Source organism: Artibeus jamaicensis, unplaced genomic scaffold, assembly GCF_021234435.1.
Source record: "Artibeus jamaicensis isolate MK-2021 breed Jamaican fruit bat unplaced genomic scaffold, CSHL_Jam_final scaffold_461, whole genome shotgun sequence".
NCBI lineage: Eukaryota > Metazoa > Chordata > Mammalia > Chiroptera > Phyllostomidae > Artibeus > Artibeus jamaicensis.
The window spans coordinates 5,445,294-5,466,826 of record NW_026522045.1 but is presented as its reverse complement, the minus strand read 5'-3'; the positions used below and the strand labels follow the sequence as shown (position 1 = coordinate 5,466,826).

The window sequence follows — 21,533 nt, the reverse complement described above, 5'->3', positions numbered from 1 at the left end:
GACTGTGTTTGGGTTTGTTAAATCAGCCTTATTATAATTATACTTTGAACACATCAACTATACTCTAAAATGAGACACACGGTCAGAACAAGAAGAGTCTAATTACCAATAGTTATATTTTTAGAGAAGACTATAGGAAGGAATATCCAACCTGTGGCCCAGGATGGCTATAAATGCAGCCCAACGCAAAATTGTAAATTTACTTAAAACCTTTTTTTTTTGCTCCCCAGATTTTGTTAGTGCTTGTATATTTAAAGTGTGGCCCAAGACAACTCTTTTCCAGTGTGGCCCAGAGATGCCAAAAGGTTGGACACCCCTGCAAAGGTATGTGCCAGTAAATTCACATAGAACTCATGGGAATGAATTCAGAAGATAAACATTTCACTTTGACTTGGTGGAGGCAGCAGACTTAAGATTTGGGGAACAGTTAAAGTATGAAATCTTTAGATGAAATAAAGCTGTATGAAATCCCTAAACATGATAAAATAAATTCATTTACCCGAATGAAGCTCAGGTTTACTGTCCTTTCTTCTGGCCATTCCTTAAAAAATAAAAATAAAAATAAAATAAAGATGTCAGGCTATATGAGGATGGAAATACATAGTTAGCAAAAATATTGCCAGGAAATTAAGATGGCTCTTCACTGATTCATTTGCTATATTCTGTTTCTACCATCATTCTTAGATTCCTTTTGAATACTTATTATAACCTTTCATATTTTTTCCTAGAAGCACGAACAGAAGGAAAATAAAACCACAGTGGATAGATAAAGTTGAATACTATTTTGCTAACCTAGGGCCTCATTAAAAAAAAAATTCTGTGTTCAGCCACTGGGGTGGAGATAGAACGTATCAGAGAGAAGGATTTTTCTGAGCAATGAGATACCTGAATTGAATCTTCTTTAAAAAAGATTTTATTTTTTTATTTTTAGACAAAGGGAAAGGGAGGGAGAAAAAGAGGAAGAGAAACACCAATGTGTGGTTGTCTCTTGCACACCCCCTAATGGGGACCTGGCCTACAACCCAAGCATGTGCCCTGACTGGGAATAGAATTGGCAAACCTTTGGTTTACAGGCTGGCACTCGATCCATAGCTACACCAGCCCAGGCAGATACCTGAACTGAATCTTGAAGGATGAGGAGGAAGTGTGGTAAGAGCATCTATATACACAGTAGATTCTATAAAACTCTGTAATTCTTTATGAAAATTCAGACCATTGTGTCCCTGGTCTTAACTATCACCTACTTACTATATTTCACTGAAAAGTTATCAATTCTAACAAACAATATATTTTATACATTACTAAGAGGAAACTTTGCCTATTAAAGCATATATAACATAATGCCTTCTGAATACTTAGAATTTTTTATTTTATATTGATTTAAAGAGTATTAGATATAGGTAGATTTTGATCATATATCATTTTTATTAACATGAAATGTTAAATATATACAAAATTAAGTGGTGAAAGTGTTTCTAAAACTTTACATTCAGAGTCTAACTCTTCTTAATCCCTTTCATATGCAAAAGTTGTAGATATCTATATTTGTTCACACAATAGCACCCGCTGTGCCAGAGCGGTAATGAGGCAACATTTCTCAAAAGAACTAAAAGCTACTGGTGCCAGGGTGCCGGTTACATAAAGCTAACATACTTTTGGCTCCTGTTTCAAGAAAAGTCCAAAACATGTTTTCCTGCTCCCTCCCCTCTTCCTCCAAGTCATATGGTTTTTGAAACTGAAAACTGTGCTCCAATAGTCTCCAGTTTTTTCCCTAAAGCTGCTGAATCCATTCTGCAAGGTCTGATTATGGCAATCTGCCTGCACACACTCCAAAACAGCAAATGAAAACTGTATCTTGATTGCTGTCTGGCTGACATCAATCAGAAGAAGGAATCTGATCCCCAAGAAGTTATAAAAGGAAAAAAATTGCTTTTTTAACTGATGACATAGTCCATGCTGATGAATTCCATATTTATTTCTCTAGTTCCAACTTCTCTCCTGTGCTCCAAGTCCCTATTTCAAACAACCTACAGTACTTACATTTCTTCCTGGATGTCTTGCAGACATCTCAAATTTAAAATCAAAACAAAACTTGATTCTCAATTTGCCTTCTGCCAAAACCAAATAACATCTCCTGTTCTTTCATCAGTATTCCTCTTATTTAAAAATGGAACCACCATCAACCCAGATGCTTAATTTAAAAAAAAAAACACCAAAAGTCCTTTTCTTTTTGCCATTGCCATTTCTAATCCAACTATCATCAAGTATTGTCTGTTGTACCTCTGCAATATATCTCAAGTCAGTCTAATTTTCTCCATTGCCACTACCACCACTTACATACAAATCACTATTAGTATCTCTTGTCTAGACTACACCAACATTCTCTCCCAGTTGGTGCCTCCACTATGACTGTGACCTCCTTTTAAAAAATAACTCTATTCTCCATGAAAAAGCCAAAGTGATCTGTATTGAAAATCAGTTCAGACCATTCTACAACCAGTGTTGAAAATCTTTTTTTTGTTTTTTTTGTTTTTCATTTATTTTTTTAACTTTTTTTATTGATTATGCCATTACATTTGCTCTATTCCCCCCCTCCATTGATTGTTTCTCATGGCAGTCCTAATAGATCTGTATCTCTCCAACCTTATTTCATTCCATTCTCATTCTTGTTCCTTAAGCTTTAAGTTAAACTGGCCACCTTTTTTTTCCTTCAACTCCTTTAACTATTTTATCATTCCCATTGCCTGGAATGCTGTTTTCACATCTGTTCCTAGGCTGCCTTATTCTCATTTTTTAGAGGAAATCTCAGATCAAATGTCATCTCCTTCTTGAACACCCACCCCTTACAACCCTCAAGTCATTTTCTTTCACCCCACCCTGTTTATGGCCTTCATAGCCTTTCTCAAAATTTAAAATAATTATGTCCACTTATTTCATTTCTTGCTTATTGTTTGTTCCCATTAGCATATAAACTCCATTTGGGTAGAGATGGTATCTATCTTCTTAAGTACTGTATTCTCAGTGCCAGAAGCATAGTGGACACTAAATAAGTATTTGTTGACTGAATAAACAAACAAGTAGCTATTAATTCAAAGGTAATTTATGATTAAAAAAAAAAGCTTAGAGCTTCAGAATTTCCTGAAATGTAGGCTCTACAAATATTCAAAATATTCCAACTCAAAAAGTGAGCCGAGCTCTTTACTACTGAGAACTGATTGGTCATATTAGATCTACTGAATTATCTCTAAAATATGGCTAATTTGAAATATTTATAATGGGACGATTCTTTTACAATGTGATAATTCTATAAAACTGTCAGAATTAAATTGTATTAACATAGTATCAAAAATTATTTTTACCATCTCAAATGTAAGATACTTAGATAGTGAGATGTTTGTTCGTGATAATCTGCACTCAAAAGCAACTATTTTGACTGGCATTTTAGCCTAGTATTTTCAGAACCATAAAGAAATATCATCATTTACAAAAATGGAAATTTCACCTTCTGCCAAATGTGCTCTGTGCCACTACAATTTATCCTTCCAGAACTAACTTTCCTTATTTTTTAAAGAAATTTTCTGATTTAAAGAATACATTAACTCCTGATCACTCAAAACAAGTTTGCTTACCTATGCCCAACCTGATAATATTTATTACTATAAAGAATGAGTTTTATAACTAAGACACACACATAGTTGAGGAGAGAAAAAAGAACTGATGTATAAAAATCACTTCTACTCTATGATTCATCACATACTTTTCCAAATTGGATGCAACTGATTTGACAGGGTATGGAGAAACTGACAACCATTCTTTGTTAGCAGTAATGTAAATTGGTATAACATCTCCTGAAAGCAATTTGATAATACCCAATAAAATTAAAAAATTTATACCCTTTTGAAAGCAATTCCACTTGCAGCAATTTTAACCAACAGACACACCTGCGTATATATTTGAAATGATACATATAGTTCAAGAACATTCATTACGGAATAATTTAATAACAAGATTACAAACAGCTTAAATGCTCAACTTATAAAATATCTGCTTATGTTAGATCCACATAATGAAATACTACAGACACATCAAAAAGAATGAGGCAGCCCTTTGTGTACAGATATGAAGCAAAAGTCAAGATACTGAGTCAAAATATCAAGAGAAAGAAAAGTATGTATAGTGAATGGTGCTGAAAAAGATCATTTACATAATATAAAATATGTTCCTAGAAGGATATTCAAGAAACTGAGGGTGGACTTCTGGCCAAGATGGAGACGTACGTAGAAACACTGTACCTCCTCGCACAACCAAATTTAAAGACAACAAAGATTTAGAAACAAAACACAACCAAACAGACAGAAAAGTGAACTGTACCCAAGTCCAACAACAACGAACCATTCATCCAGACTGGTGAGAGGGGTGGAGTGGGCGGCCAGCAGAGAGGAGTCCTGGCAGGAGGGGTGATTGGCAACCTGGGTGGGCGTGGGACAAAAACCCAGTAAGGCTTACAAGGTGGCTGGCTGACTGCAGACACACATTCGTGTGCAGAGAAACCAGACAGGTTTAAAAACAGTCAGTGAGACAGACCGTGCAACCTAGGGCCCCAGCGATGGGAAATAAAGCCTAAAAGCACTGATTGACAAAACTTTCGGAGGTTGAGGTGCCAGGAAAGGCTCCTAGTCTCACAGAAGAGTTCGCTGGGGAGACCCACAGGGTCCTAGAATGAACACAAGCCCACCCACCCAGGAACCAGCACCAGAAGGGCCCAAAATCCAAGAGAGAGCAAAACAAATGCCATAGCTCCTTCTCTGACGCCCCCCAGTCACAACCCAGTGAGTAGGGTGACCTGCTCTGGTGAACACCTAAACTTTCACCCCTCATACAGAACAGGTGTGAACAGACCAAAATACCATGGCTCAAGCAGAAGAAGAGCTCAGAACCCCAGAGCCAATACTACTAAGCAACAAAGAGATAGCCAACCTATCAGATGCACAGTTCAAAACACTGGTGATTAGGATGCTCACTGAAATGGTTGGTTTTAGACACAAATTAGAGGAACATATGAAGGCTACACTAAGTGAAATGAGGCATATTGCACAGGGAACCAATAGTGATGAAAACAAATCTGGGACTAAAACCAATGGAGTGGACCAGAAGGAAGAAAGAAATGAGCAAACAGAAAAGAATGAAGAAACAAAAATTCAAAAATATGAGGAGAGGCTGAGGAACATCCAGGACATCTTTAAATGTTCTGAATTATAGAGGTACCGGAAGGGGAAGAGGAAACAGCCACAAGTGGAAAACTTATTTGAACAAATAATAAAGGAGAACTTCCCCAATCTGGCAAAGGTAATAGATTTCCAGAAAGTCCAGGAAGCTCAGAGTCCCAAAGAAGTTGGACCCAAGAAGGAACACACCAAGGCACATCATTATTACATTAGCCAAGATTAAAATGAAGGAGGGAATCCTAGAAGCAGCAAGAGATAAGGGGACAGTCACCTACCAAGGAGTGCCCATCAGACTGTCAGCTGATTTCTCTAAAGACACCTTACAGGCAAGAAGGAGCTGGAAAGAAGTATTCCAATTCATGAAATCCAAAGACCTACATCCAAGTTTGCTCTATTCAGTGAAGCTTTCATTTAGAATGGAAGGACAGATAAAGTGCTTCTCAGATAAGGTCAAGTTCAAGGAGTTCATCATCACCAAGCCCTTATTATATGAAATGTTAAAGGGACTTATCTAAGAAAAAGAAGATAGAAAAGATGAACAGTGAAAGGACAGCAAACTCACAGTTATTAAGAACCACACCTAAAACAAAAGCAAACTAAGAGGACAGCTAGATCAGGAGCAGAACTATAGAAATGGAGACCACAAGGAGGGTTAACGGGGGAGTGGGAGAAGGAGAAGGGGAGAGAAGGTACAGAGAATAAATAACATAGATGACAGGTAGAAAATATGCAGGGGGAGGGCAAAGAATAATATGAGAAAAGTAAAAGCTAAAGAACTTGTGACACATGAACGTGAATTAAAGGGGGGAAGGTGGTGGGTGTGCAGTGTAGAGGGAATGAAGGGGGAAATGGGACGACTGTAATGGCATACTCAATAAAATATATTTAAAAAAGAAGAAACTGAGAGTGGTTGTTTTATCATAAAAAGTTTCCACATGGAGATCTACTTCCAGGAAGAGATCATAAGAAATTCTGTGGACCTACTTCCCAGAAAAAAAGCAAAGCTGAAAAAAAACTATTAAAAAAAACCCCAGCATTTAAAGTCTCTGGAAATTGTCCTAAGGGAATATAGCTAATATAAAAATATTCATTCAAGAAAATCTACTAAAATTCCACTAAGAAAAGCAAGTGTTTGGTGTATGTAAGCCATGACTTACTCCTTTGTAATAATAGGAAATGTAGGCAAATGCCTACATAAAAAATAAAGGAAGATCTCAGTTTAATAGTCTAACCTACTGCCTTAAGAAACTAGAAGCAGGAGACCAAACTAAACTCAAACCAAGAAAGAAGTAAATAATAGGTTACAGCAAAAATAAATGAAATCAAGAATATAAAAACAGCCCTGGCTGGTATGGCTCAGTGGATTGAGAAAAGGGTCGCTGATTCAATTCCCATCAGGGCACATGCCTGGTTTGTGGTCCAGGACCCCAGTAAGGAGCACTTGAGAGGCAATCACACACTGATGTTTGTCTTCCTCTCTTTCTCCCTCCCTTCCCTCTCTAGAAATAAATAAATAAGTAATTTAAAAGAAAAAAATATAAAAACAAAGCCTCATACTTCCTGATTTCAAACTTAAAAAAAAAGTTACAGTAATTAAAACAGTGTGGTACTAGCATGAAGACAGGTATATAGACCAGTGAAAATGAATAGAGAGCTCAGAAATAAATCCTCATATATATGGCCAAATGATCAATGAGAAAGGTTTCAAGATCATTCAATGGGGAAAAACCGTCTTTAACAAATGGCACTGGGAAAACTGGATATCAGCATACAAAAGAATGAAGTTGGACCCTTACTTTACACCATATACAAAATTAACTCAAAATGGATAAAGACGTGATGTAAGACTGAAAATATGAAATTCCTAGAAGAAAACATATGAGAAGTTTAATGACATTGGATTTTATGGCAGCTATTTCTTGGATATAACACTAATAGCGCAAGCAAGAAAAGCAAAAATAGACAAGACTTAGGCAATAGGACTATCTCAAACTTAAAAGTTCTATGTATCAAAGGAAATAATCAACAGAATGAAAAGGTAACCTGCAGAATGGGGGAAATATTTGTATATCATGTATCTAATGAAGGACTAATATCCAGACTTTTTATATAAAGAATTCTTACAACTCAACTACAAAAAAACTTAAATAACCTGATTTTGAAAATGGGCAATGGACTGGAATAGACATTTCTCCAAAGACATACAGATGGACAATGAGCACATGAAAAGATTCTCTACAATAATGATTACTAGGGAAATGAGAATTAAAGCCACAATGAGATACCAACTCATACCCATTAGGATAGCTATCATCTAAAAAAAAAAAACAAACAAAAAACAAAAAATTAAATAAGTACTGATGAGAACTTGGAGAAACTAGAATCCCTGTACACTGCAAGTATAAATGTAAATTCATATGGAAATGCCTATGGAAAACAATATATGTTATTTCCTCCAAAAAGTAAAAATATTGGGTTAGACAAAGAATTTGTTGGGAGATACACTTTGTCTCCTCACACAACCAAAAGAACAACAAATTTCAAAACAAAAAATATCCAGAACAGGCAAAAGATCGAACTGTATGGATGTAGGACAACCAAGGAGTTAAAGAACATCCTTTCAGATTGGTAAGGAGGATTAGAAACAGGCAGCAGGGGCATAGAGGACTCATGGTAAAGTGGCACCTGGTGGAGCAGGTAGTCCCACATTAATGTGCAGATAACTAGGGAGGCAGACAGACCACACAACCCAGGGTTCCAGCCCAGGAAAAAAAACACCTCAAAAACCTCTGGCTATAAAAATATGTGGGGGTTGTGGAAGCAGGAAAAACTTCCAGCCTCACAGGAGAGTTCATTGGAGAGACCCACAGGGTCCCAGAATGTACACAAACCAATGTACCCAGGAATCAGCACCAGAAAGGCCCCCTATCAAGAACTAAGCAAGTGGCCTTGTTCCCTCTCTGGCTCCCTGTCCACATATAGTGCCACAATAAAGTGACGTGGCTCACCACATCCTGGCAAATACCTAAGGCTCTGTCCCTTACAATGTAACAGGCTCAATGAGACAAAAAAAAAAGAGAGACCCAAATGAAAGAACAGATCATATCCCAAAAAAGAAAAGTAAACAACGAAGAGGCAGTCAACCTATCAGATGAACAGTTCAAATCACTGGTAATCCAGATGCTCACAGAAATGGTTGAGTATGGTCCCAAAATAGAGGAAAAAGTGAAGGCTATGTAAAGGGAAATATATAGGGAACTAACAGTGAGGGTTAAGTAAGGAAACCGGGATTCAAATCAACGATTTGGACCAGAAAGAAGAAAGAAACATCCAACCAGAACGGAATGAAGAAAAAAGAATTTAAAAAGTGAGGAGAGGCTAAGGAACCTTTGGGACAACTTTAAGCATTTCAGCATCTGAATCATAGGGGTACCAGAAGGAGAAGAGTAAGAACAAGAAATTGAAAACTTATTTTAAAATATAATGAAGGAGAACGTCCCTAATCTGGCAAAGGAAATAAGACTTCTAGGAAGTCTAGGAAGCTCAAGGAGTCCCAAAGAAGTTAGACACAAGGAAGCACATACCAAGGCACATCATAATTATATTACCCAATATTAAAGATAAGGAGAGAATCTTCAAAGCAGCAAAAGGTAGAGGGAATAGGAAGAATAACTGGTAGGTACAAAATAGACAGGGGGAGGTTAAGAACAGTATAAGCAGTGAAGAAGCCAAAGAACTTATATGTATGACCTATGGACATGAACTAAGGGAGGAGATGCTGGTGGGAGAGGGGTACAGAGCAGAGGGGAATAAAGGAGAGAAAAAATGGGACAACTGTAATAGCATAATCAATAAAATATATTTTTTTTAAAAATTGTTGGTTTTTTCCCTGCAGGATGGCTCTAGTAGCACTTAGTTGTCTTTAACTTCATTCAAAACAATTTTGTTACATTGTATTATGACAGCTATCACAGCAGTGTACATTTAAAAAACTTAATCAAAATGTATAAATATTTGTGTAGCCATTTTAATATTGAAGATTGAAGAAAATATGCAACATATTTGTCGTATTATGCTTTATTATTACAAGAAACATAAAAGTGCAACTGAAACACCAAACAAGATTTGTGCAGTGTATAGAGAAGGTGCTGTGCCTGTTTGAATGTGTCAAAAGTGGTTTAAGAAGTTCTGTGCTGGAGATTTTTTGCTTGATGATACTCTACAGTTGGGTAGATCGGTTGAAGTTGATAGCAATCAAATAGAGACATTAATTGAGAACAATCAACATTCTACCATGTGGGAAATAGGCAACATACTCAAAATATCCAAAAAAGTAAAATGATTAGTGAAAATGACAAATGTGTCTTTTATTTTATGGAAAAAACACACAGGAGACTTCCGCCAAGATGGAGGCATAGGTGGATGTGCCATGCCTTCTCACACAACCAAGATTAGAGAAAACTAAATATTAGCAACAGAAAACACAGCCAGAACACGGAAAATTGAACTTTTCGGAAGTCCATTAACAACAAATTCTTCAGCCTGACTGGTAAGGGGCGAAACCAGCGGCTGGCGGAGCAGGGTTGCACAGGAGGACTTGGCCAGACACACTCAGGCCGGCGGAATCCAGGCGCAGGGTCAGACCTAGTGAGCGACCCAGCGAGCAACCAGGCGAGCGACCGGGGGGAGACAGCCGGCCCGGGGCTGCGTGTTGACTGAGGTCGCGCATTTGTGCGAGGGTGGACAGGCGAGGGAGTGGGCGGTTGGACCGGGCCGGCAGGTCCCCACGGCAAGCGGCAGTGGAGGGCGCCACCATTTCCCTGCTCTGACCCCACCTCCACATACAGTGTCATAACCCAGCGACTCTGAGTGGCCCGGCCCAGGTGAACCACCTAAGGCACTGCTCCTCTGCACCCAGCTGTGAGAAGCGGCAGAGGGGGTCGCCATTTCCCCGCTCTGGCCACGCCCCCACATACAGCGTCACAACCCAGCGACCTGGGAATCCAAGGCGCCGCTTCTCACACTTAAAGGGCCAGAACAGACCAAGAATGGCGCAGGAGGATCTCAGAGCCCCAGAGCCAATAGATCTAAGCGATGAAGAAATAGCAAAACTCACAGACGCACAGTTTAAAACATTGGTGATCAGGATCCTCACAGAACTGGTTGATTATACCGACAAATTAGACAAATATATGAAGGCGAAACTAATTGAAATGAATGGAATTGCACAGGACACCAATAGCAATGAAAAGGAAACTGGGACTCAAATCAATGGAGTGGACCAGAAGAAAGCAAATAATGGCCAAACAGAAAAGAGTCAAGAAGCAAGAATTCAAAGAAATGAGGAGAGTCTTAGGAACCTCCAGGACATCTTGAAACGCTCCAACATCCGAATTATAGGGGTACCAGAAGGGGGAAAGGCACAGCCACCAGTGGAAAACTTATTTGAACAAATAATAAAAGGAGAATTTCCCCAATCTGGCAAAGGAAATAGACTTCCAGGAAATCCAGGAAGCTCAGACAGTCCCAAAGAAGTTGGACCCAAGAAGGAACACACCAAGGCACATCGTAATTACATTAGCCAAGATTAAAATGAAGGAGAGAATCCTAGAAGCAGCAAGAGCTGAGGGGACAGTCACCTACAAAGGAGTCCCCATCAGACTGTCAGCGGATTTCTCAAAAGAGACCTTACAGGCAAGAAGGGGCTGGAAAGAGGTATTCCAAGTCATGAAATCTAAAGACCTACAACCAAGATTGCTCTATCCAGCGAAACTTTCATTTAAAATGGAAGGACAGATAAGGTGCTTCTCAGATAAGATCAAATTCAAGGAGTTCATAATCACCAAGCCCTTATTATATGAAATGTTAAAGGGACTTATCTAAGAAAAAGAAGTTAAAGAAACATGAACAGTGAAAGGACAACAAACTCACAGTTATTAACAACCACACCTAAAACGAAAGCAAACTAAAAGGACAGCTAGATCAGGAGTGGAAACATAGAAATGAAGATCTCAAGGAGGGTTAGCAACAGGGGAGTGGGAGGAGGAGAAGGGGGGAGAAGGTACAGAAAACAAGTAGCATAGACAGTAGATAGAAAATAGATGGGGGGCAAGAATAGCATGGGAAATATAGAATCTAAAGGACTTGAGACACATGGTCATAAACTAAAGGGGGGGGTGATGGTGGGGATGGGGGGGTAGGGTGGAGGGGAATAAAGGGGGAATAGAACAACTGTAACAGCATAATCAATAAAAAAATTAAAAATAAAAAAAATAAAAATAAAAAAGAAGAAGAAACACACAAACTTTTTGGCCAACCCAACAGTTACCATATGATCCAGCAACTCTACTTCTGCATATATACACAAAAAAATTGAAAACAAAGACTTGGAAAGATAATTTTATACCTATGTTCACAGTAGCACTATTTACAATAGCCAAAAGTTGGAAGCAACACAAGTGCCCATCGAAGGATGAACAGATAAACAAAATGTGGTATATACATACAATCCTCAAAAAGGAAGGATACTATGACACATGCTATGACATGGCTGAACCTTGAATACATTATGCTAAATGAATTTATCTATTTGCAAAAGGACAAATACTGTATGATTCCACTGATATGAGGTACTTAAAGTAGTGAAACTCATAAAGACTAAAGTAGAATGAAGGTTGCAATGGGCTATGTGAAGGAACAAATAGGGAGATATTACTTAATAGATACAGGCAGTTTTATAAAATTAAAAGAATTCTATGCATGGTAGTACAACAGTGTGAACGTACTTAATATCATTGAACTGAATACTTAAAATGGCTACCATATTTTTCAGACCATAAGATGCACCTAGGTTTTAGAGGAGGAAAACAGGAAAAAAAATTTGAAGCCAAAAATGTAGTAAAATATTTAATAACATAAATGATATAATATTTCTCCAATGTAAATGTGAACAGAACTCAATAGCAACATTAACAACCATTATTCCTCCCAAATTTGGGCAGAGAAAAGTGCATCTTATAGTCCAAAAAATACGGTATGTGTTAAATTTTACATTTTATGTATATTTAATCACAATTTTAAAAATTTTTAAAAATTTATAGAGAAAAAGCAACGAACTAAAAGCTGACTCTTTGGAAAGATCAACTTTACTGACAAATTTTTAGCTAAACTAAATAAGCAAAAAAGAGAGAGAGCGAAAGAAACAGAAAAGGAAATCCAAATTACTTAAATCAGAAATAAAAAAAGGAAAACCTCAAACAACTTTACAAAAAAAAAAAGCATTGTAAAGTATACCAATAAATTAGATAAATTATCTGAAATGGGCAAATTCTAGAAAAACAACTAAATGTTGAGACTGAGTCAAGAAAAAACAGTATCTAAAACAGACCTCTAACAAGAAAAGAGACTGAACAGTAATTTAGAACCTTCCCACTAAAAATAGCCCAGAACCAGAAGGCTTTTCTGGTAAAATTTACCAAACATTTAAAGAATCAATGCCAATCACTTTTCCAAAGAGTAGTAAATAGAACACTTCCTACCTTATTCTATGAGGCTGGAATTAACATGAAACCAATCTCAGAGAAAGACATCACAAGGAAAAATCAATAACCCTTATCCTCCACAAACTACTGGGAAACAGAATCTGGCAACATATAAAGGGATTGTTCTCCATGACCAAGTGGGATTTATCCCAGGAATGTAGAGTTAGTTAAATATTTGAACATCAACTAATGTAATAATATACCATATCAGCAGATTAACAGGGAAAACCCTCATAATTATGTTTGATTATGAAGGTTAAGATTAAGAAGTAGAAAAAGCCTTTCACAAAATCCAAAATCCTTTCATGATAAAAAAAAACATTAAACAAACTAAAAAATAAAAAAGAAGTTCCTCAACCTCATGAAGTGCATCCACAGAAACCCCAAACATCACACTTCAGTAAAAAACTGAATTGTTTTCCCCATGATCAAGAAAAAAGTAAACCTGTCCAATCTTGCTACTTTCTTCAACATTCATTGTGACTGACACTCTTGGGAATGCAATTAGGCAAGAGAAAGGATAAAAGGCACCCAGATTTGAAATGAGGAAATAAAATTATCTGCTGCCATAAAGCTCTGAGGAATCCAATGAAAAGCAATAAAAACTAATAAATGAGTTTAACAAGGTTTTATGATATATGATCAATATTCACAAATCAAGTTCATTTCTATACAGCAGCAATAAGCAACTGAAATGAAATTAATAAAGCAATTCCATTTACAATAAGATCAACAAATAGTTAGAAATTCAACAAAAGTGTAAAACATAAACTGAAAACTACAAAATACTGTTGAAGAGAACTAAAGAGGACCTAAATAAATGAAAGCACATCATGTTTACAGAAGATATAACATTGTTAAGATGGCCATACTTATATAAATGAGTCTCAAATAAATCCACACACCTATGGTCAATTGGTTTTGAGAAGCATGCCAAGAAATTTTAATGGAGAAAGAATAGTCTTTTTAAGAAATGGTATTGAGACAACTGAACAGCCAAATGAAAACAAAGTTGAATATCTATATCACATCCTATACAAAAATTAATATAAAATGAATCAAAAACCTAAATATAAGAGCTAAAACTATAAAACTCTTACACAAAACATAGAAGTAAATCTTCATGATCTAAGGTTAAGAAGTGATTTCTTAGCTCTGACATGAAAAAGCAGAAGCAATACACTACCACCTCTTGACCCAGCAATCCCACTTTTGGGAATATAAGGTCTGTCCAGAAAAATGTCCAGCCATTATTACTATAATGAGAACAGTTTGCAAAACACTGATATAATCTGGCAGCCAAGAATAGTAGACTGGAATGCTCATGTGTGAACAATGTCAACTTCACTGTACTAGTCAGTGGGGGCAGTAGACACCATTGAGTGAGCATGTGTACTGTGTGGCCATCACATTCAAAATGACTGAGTGAGTAGATGAACTAATTTGTATCAAATTTTGTGCTAAGCCTGAACATTCCTATGCAGAAACTATTTGGATGATTCAGAAGGTTTGTGGGGAGACGATGCAATGAGACAATGCAAGGAGGGGGGATAATAGGGGAAGGAAAGAGAAGGGTCTAGTCAAGGAACATGTATAAAGGTCCCATGGACATGGACAACAGGGTGGGGATTCACCGTGGAAGGTGGGAAGTGGCTGGGGCAGGGGAGAGCAATGGGGGGAAAACTGGGACAACTGTAATTGAACAATAAAATAAAATAAAATAAAATAGTAAAGTAAAGTAGAAGTAAAAGTAAAAGTAAAAGTAAAGGTAAAGTAAAGTAAAGTAAAATAAAATAAAATAAAATTTAAATAGTGGTACAAATGCTTAAAGGATAGCCAAGAATCTGTTGAAAGTGATCCATATTCTGGAAGGCCTGCAGAGTTTTTTGGCAAAATATCAAATCACCAAGGTGACTCAGCCTCCCTATACCCCAGATTTGGTACCCTGCGACTTCTGGCTTTTCCTAAAACTAAGATCACCTTTGAAAGGAAAGAGATTTCAGACTGTCAAGGAGATTCAGGAAAATATAATGAGGCATCTGATGGCGATTTCAACAAAGGATTTTGCAGAGTGTTTTGAACAGTGTAAGAGACGCTGGAAGAACTATGTGAGGGCCCAAGGTGCATACTTTCAAGGGGACTGAGGCATCAAGGTCTTTGTACAGTGTTTCTTGTATCTTGTACCTTCTTCAATAAATATCTGTTTCATATGACATGGCTGGATACTTTCTAGACAGACCTCATATATCCGAAGTAACACAAAACACTAATTTGAAAGAAAATAAACCCCTGTGTTCAGTGCAGCATATTTACAATTGCCAAGATATGGGAAAAGTCCACATCTCCATCAGTAGACGAGTAGATAAAACAACTATGGGACATTTACACAATGGAATATTACTCAGTTGTAAAAAGAAGAAGAAAATTTTACCCTTTGTGACAGCATGGATGGACCTTAAGAATATTATACCAAGTTAAATAAGCCAGTCAGAGAAAGACAAATACCATATGATTGATTTCACTCATATATGCAATTTAATGAACAAGCTGAACAAGGAAAAGAGAGACAGGCTCATAGATGGAAAGCAGGATGACAGCTAATGGGGGAAGGAGAAGATAGGGGGTAGAGGAATTGAGCAAAAAGAACAAAAACTTATGGATATGGACAACAGTGTGGTGATTTCTGGTGGGAAGAGGGTAAGGAACTAAATGGCAATGGAAAAAGGTACAATAAAATAAAACAAAAAGTAGCCCTGGCTGGTGTGGCTCAGTGGATTGAGTGCTGGCCTGAGAACCAAAGGGTCGCCAATTTGATTCCCAGTCAGAGCACATGCCTGGGTTGCAAACCAGGTCCTCAGTGGGGGCCACATAATAGGCAACCACACATTGATGTTTTTCTCCCTTTCTTTCTTCCTTCATCCCCTCTGTCTAAAAATAAATAAAATCTTTAAAAATTAAAACAAGAAGTAAATTAAGAAAATTATACCATTTACAACAGTTTTTAAAAGAATGAAATATTTAGGAATAAACTCAACCAAGTACATGAAAGACTTGTACACTGAAAACTATAAAATAGTGATAAAAATTAAAGTATACACAAATAAGTGAAAAGACATCTCATGTTTATAGGTCAAAAAATTAATATTGCTAAAATGGTCATACTAGCCAAGGCTACATACAGATTCAATGCAATCTCTATCAAAATCCCAATGGCATTCTTTACAGAAACAAAAAAAAAATCATAAAAGTTGGATATAACCACAAAACACCTTGAATAGTCAAAGCAATTGTGAGCAAGAAGGAGAAAGCTGGAGGCATCATAACTTCCTCATTTGAAAATAGATAACAAAGTCACAGTAATCAAAAACAGCATAAACCCATGGCATAGAATAGAGAGCTCAGAAATATACCCCTGCATAGGTGGTCAACTGATTTTGACAAAGCTTCCCAGAACACACAATTACAAAAGTACTCTCTTCAATAAATGGTGATGGGAAAACTGGGTATGCATATGCAAAAGAATGAAATTGAACCCCTACTTTACAGCACTAACAAAAATCAACTTGAAATGGGTTAAAGACTTAAACATAAGACCTAAAATCATAGAACTCCTAAAAGAAAACATTAAAAAAAGCCTTCTGGATATTGACCATGACAATGTTTTGTTGGATAGGACTCCAAACGCACAGACAACAAAAGCAAAAATTGACAAGGGTACTATCAAACTAAAAAGACTTTGTACAGCAAAATAAAAATATATAAATAAAAAGGCAGCCACACTGAATGAGAAAAAATATTTGCAAACCATATACCTGATAAAGGGCTAATTACTCAGAATAAATAAGGAACTCCTACACTTCAACAGCAAAAAATAAAAAAAGAAAATGATTATGATTTAAGTGATGATGATTTAAAGACATACAAATGGCCAACAGATATATAAATAAAAAGACAGTAAACTTCACTAAATCTAATCATCAGAGAAATGCAAATCAAAACTAAGATGAGGTATCTATCACCTTAAAACTGTTAAAATAACTTTTAAAAAGATTTTATTTATTTACTTTTAGAGAAAGAGGAAGAGAGGGAGAAAGAAACATCAATGTATGGTTGCCTCTCATGCGCCCCCCACAGCAGATCTGGCCCGCAACCCAGGCATGTGCCCTGACTGGGAATCGAACTGTCAACCTTTTGGTTTGCAGGCCAGCACTCAATCCACTGAGCCACACCAGCCAGGGCTCTTAAAATGACTTATTAAAAAAAAAAAAGCCCTGGGTGGGTGGCTCAGTTGGAGCATGATCCCATACAACAAATGGCTGCAAGATTCTATTTGAGTCCAGGCACGTACCTAAGTTGAGGGTTCAATTCCTAGTCAGGGTGCATATAGGAAGCAACCAATCAATGTTTCCCCTGACATCTATGTTTCTTTTTTCCCCTCCCCTCTCTCTAAAGCTAACAAATATATCCTCAGGTGAGGATGGGGACAGACTCACAAATGGCGAGCATGATGACAGCTAGTGGGGGGAGGAAGTGAAGGGTGAAGGGAGCGAGCAAAAAGGGAAAAGGATTCATGGACATGGATAACACTGTGGTGAATGCTGGTGGGGAGAGGAATATAAGGAAACTAAAGGGTAATGAAAAGAATACAAAAAAGATTAAATTTAAAAAACTATACACACATACACATAACAAGTGTTGGTGAGGATATGGAGAAAAGGCAACCCTTGTAAACTTGTGAGTGGGAATGTAAATTGGTGCAATTGAAAACAGTGTGGAGGTGCCTCAAACAATTAAAATAGAACAACCATACGATGCAGACTCAAACCCAAATAAACTGAAATCAGGATCTTAAGATATCTGTACTCCAGTATTCACAGCCTTCAAAACATGGAAGCAACCTAAATATCAATCAATACATGAATACAGAAAATGTAGTATACACAAACACATATACCTACAATGGAATATTATACAGACTTAAAAAAGAAGAAAATCCTGCCACTTAAAAACAATATGAATAAACCCAAAGGGAATTATGCTAGGCGAAATAAGTGGAAAGCAGAAGGAACTATTCACATGACACCACTTATATTATGAAAATAAAATAACTGAGCTCAGAGAAACAGGTAACAGAGTGATGGTTGCCAGGCACTGGGAGGAGGAGGAAATGGGGAGGCATTTAAAAAAAAAGCACAAGTAATAAAAGAAAAAAATTCATAAATTGGAGTCAATCAAAATTAAGAATTTTTAAAAATTTACATTTCCTTATTAATTATGCTATTACAGTTGTTGCATGTTTTTCTCCCCTTTATTCTCCTCCACCTGGTACACCCCTCCCACCAGCATCCTATCCGCTCCTTAGTTCACATCTATGGGTTGATTGTATATATAAGTTCTTTGGCTTCTCCATTTCCTATACTATGCTTAACCTCCCGCTCTCTATTTTGTACCTACCCGTTATGCTTCTTATTCCCTGTACCTTTTCCCACTCCCCCCCCCGCCCATCCCTGCTGATAAACCTCCATATGATCTCCATTTCTGTGATTCCATTCCTATTTCAATTTTTGCTTTTTTTTTTTTTAGGTAGAGTTGTTGATAGTTGTGAGTTTATTGTCATTTTACTGTTCATATTTTTGATTATCTTCTTTTTCTTAGGCAAGTCCCTTTAACATTTCATATAATAAAGGCTTGGTGATGATGAACTCCTTTAACTTGACCTTATCTGGGAAGCACTTTATCTGCCCTTCCATTTTAATAATAGCTTTGTTGGACAGTCATCCTGGGTGTAGGCCTTTACATTTCGTGACTTTGAATACTTCTATCCAGCCCCTTGTTGCTCATAAGGTTTCTTTTGCAAAATCAGCTGATAGTTTTATGGTAACTCCTTTGCAGGTAACTGTCTCTTTTCTCTTGCTGCTTTTAAGATTGTCTCCTTATCTTTAATATTGGGTAACAGAATTATGATGTACCTTGGTGTGTACTTCCTTGGGTCCAACTTCTTTGGGACTCTGGGCTTCCTGGACTTCTTAGAAGTGAAAGGACAGCAAACTCACAGTTATTAACAACCACATCTAAAACAAAAGCAAGCTAAAAGGACAGCTAGATCAGGAGCAGAACCATAGAAATGAAGATCTCATGGAGGGTTAGCAACAGGGGAGTGGGAGGAGAAGGGGGGAGAAGGTACAGAAAATAAGTAGCATAGACAGTAGGTAGAAAATAGATAGGGGGAGGGCAAGAATAGTATGAGAAATATAGAATCCAAAGAACTTGAGACACATGGTCATAAACTAAAGGGGGGGAATGGTAGGGGCCGGGGGGTGCAGGGTGGAGCGGAATGAAGGGGGGAACAGAACTGTAATGGCATAATCAATAAAATTTTAAAAATCTAAAAAAAAAAAAGAAGTTTATTTCCTTTGTCAGATTGGGAACATTCTCCTTCATCATTTGTTCAAATAAGTTTTCAATTTCCTGCTCTTCCTCTTTTCTTTCTGGTACCCCTATGGTTCAGATGTTGGACTGCTTAAAGTTGTCCTAGAGGTTCTTGAGCTTCTCCTCATTTTTTTTAATTCTTTTTTCTTCATTCTGTTGTGTTTGAAAGTTTATTTCTTCCTTCTGGTCCAAATCATTGATTTGAGCCCTGGTTTCCTTCCCATCACTGTTGATTCTCTGTATATTTTTCTATATTTCACTTTGCATAGCCTTCACTTTTTCCTCTATTTTGGGACCATACTCAACCATTTCTGTGAGCATTCTGATTACCAGTGGTTTGAACTGTGCATCTAATAGTTTGGCTACTTCTTCATGGCTTAGTTCTCTTCTTGGGGATTTGATCTGTTCTTTCATTTGGGTCATATTTTTTTTTGTTACGGCAAGCCTGTTACATTGTAAGGGGCCTTAGGTATTCCGCAGCATTGTATGACCCATGTTGCTACGTTGTGGCGTTGTATGTGGGGAAGGGGTCAGAGAGGGAACAGTGCCATTTGCTCAGCTCTCAGTGAGCCTTCCATCACTTCTCCCACTACCCACAAGCAAATCAGGCATTTCTGGTGCTTATTCCCAAGTGCATGGATTGTGTCTGCTGGAGAGACTCATGACCCCATGGGAACTCTCCTGTGAGGCAGAGAACTCTTCCAGCAAACTCTCCTGTGAGGCAGGGAATTTCTCATGCCACCGCCACCACCCACACAGGTTTTTATAGCTAGAGATTTTGGGGCTTTATTTCCCCATGCTGGAACCCTGGGTTGTGTGGTCTGTCTTCCTTCCCCAGTTGTTCCTCCCAGTTTAACTGCATGCAAAAGTTGGACCACCCAGTCCACCAGCCATGGCCTTGCCATGTATGCTCACCAATCCAGTTACCCATCTCCGCCCCTCCTAGCAGTCAGAATGAATGTTTCTTCTTTAACTCCTTGGTTGTCAGACTTCCGTACAGTTCGATCTAGCAGTTCTGGTTACTTTTTTGTTTTTAAATTTGATGCTGTCCTTCTTTTTGTTGTGTAAGGAGGCTAAGTATTTCTACCTATGCCTCCATATTGGCTGGAAGACTAAAGCTAAGAATTTTTATCATTCAAAAGATACCAACAATATATCAAAAAGAACCCACAGAACAGGAGAAAACTTGCAAATCACATAGCTGATAAGTGTACTGAATCTAGAATATGCAAATGACTTTTATAAGTCAATAGCAATAAGCCTAATAACCTAAATAAAAATGGACAAAGCATCTGAATAAACATTTCTCCAAAGAAAATGTACAAATGGTCCACAAGCACATGAAAAAATGCTGAACATTAACAGCTAACAGGGAAATGCAAATCAAAACCACAATGAGATACCAGTTCACACCCTCTAGGATTGTAAGAATAAAAAACTGATAATAACAAATATTGGGGACCATATGGAGAAAATGAAACCCTAGCACAATGCTAGTTAGGAATGTAGAATGGTGCATCTACTTTGAAAACGGTCTCAAAGTTACTCCAAAAGTTAAACACAGAAATACTATATAATGCAACATTCCCACTCCTAAGTGCATATAGAAAAGAAAACATTGGTACACATAAAATGATGTACACAAAGCTTTATAGAAAAAAATCATTGGTAATAGCCAAAAGTGGATATAACCTAAATTTCCAACTGATGAATGGATAAGCAAATGCAGAATATCCTCACAAAGAAATATTTGGAAGTAACGAAGTACTGATACACTCTATGACATAGATCAATTCTGAATACATTGTGCTAAGTGAAATAAGCCAGTCATAAAAAATACATATATTGTATGAGTTCATTTTTATCAATTTCCAATATAAGCAAAATCACATAGATATAAAGGAGATTACCGCTTGCCTAGGACTGGGTGGATGGGGAGACAAGGGCATGATGGGTAAAAGGATGGGGTTTCTCTTGGGGACAATGCAAATATTCTAAAACACTGGTGATAGATATGTAGCTCTACTAAAAGTCAGTGAACTTTAAATGAGTGGATTTTACGATATTTTAATTATATATCTTAAGACAGTTGTTTCAAGAAGGAAGATGGCATGGAGCAACTAAGGAAAAAATACAACTCATGGACATGGATAACAGTGTGGTGATTGCAGGGAAAGTGGAGGTAAAAGAAGGTATGGGGGGATAAATGGTAATAGAAAATATACAATAAAAGTAATGTAAATGAAAAAATTAAATTAAAAAAAGAAAAATGTTTTCATTTAAAATTTAATTTTATTTGTTTGTTTATTTTCAGAGAGACAGGGATGGAGGGAGAAAG

General features: G+C 37.2%; 1 protein-coding gene across 2 annotated transcripts in view; it reads right to left on the bottom strand.

Moving 5' to 3' along the window:
- Positions 1-21,533, bottom strand: part of CENPI (centromere protein I) — an 87,327-nt gene that overhangs the window by 3,520 nt on the left and 62,274 nt on the right. For both annotated transcript variants that reach the window (XM_037131016.2, XM_037131015.2), the window contains one exon: positions 500-541. In XM_037131016.2, the coding sequence (XP_036986911.2) occupies positions 500-541 (42 nt within the window). The remainder of the gene's footprint in view (positions 1-499; positions 542-21,533) is intronic.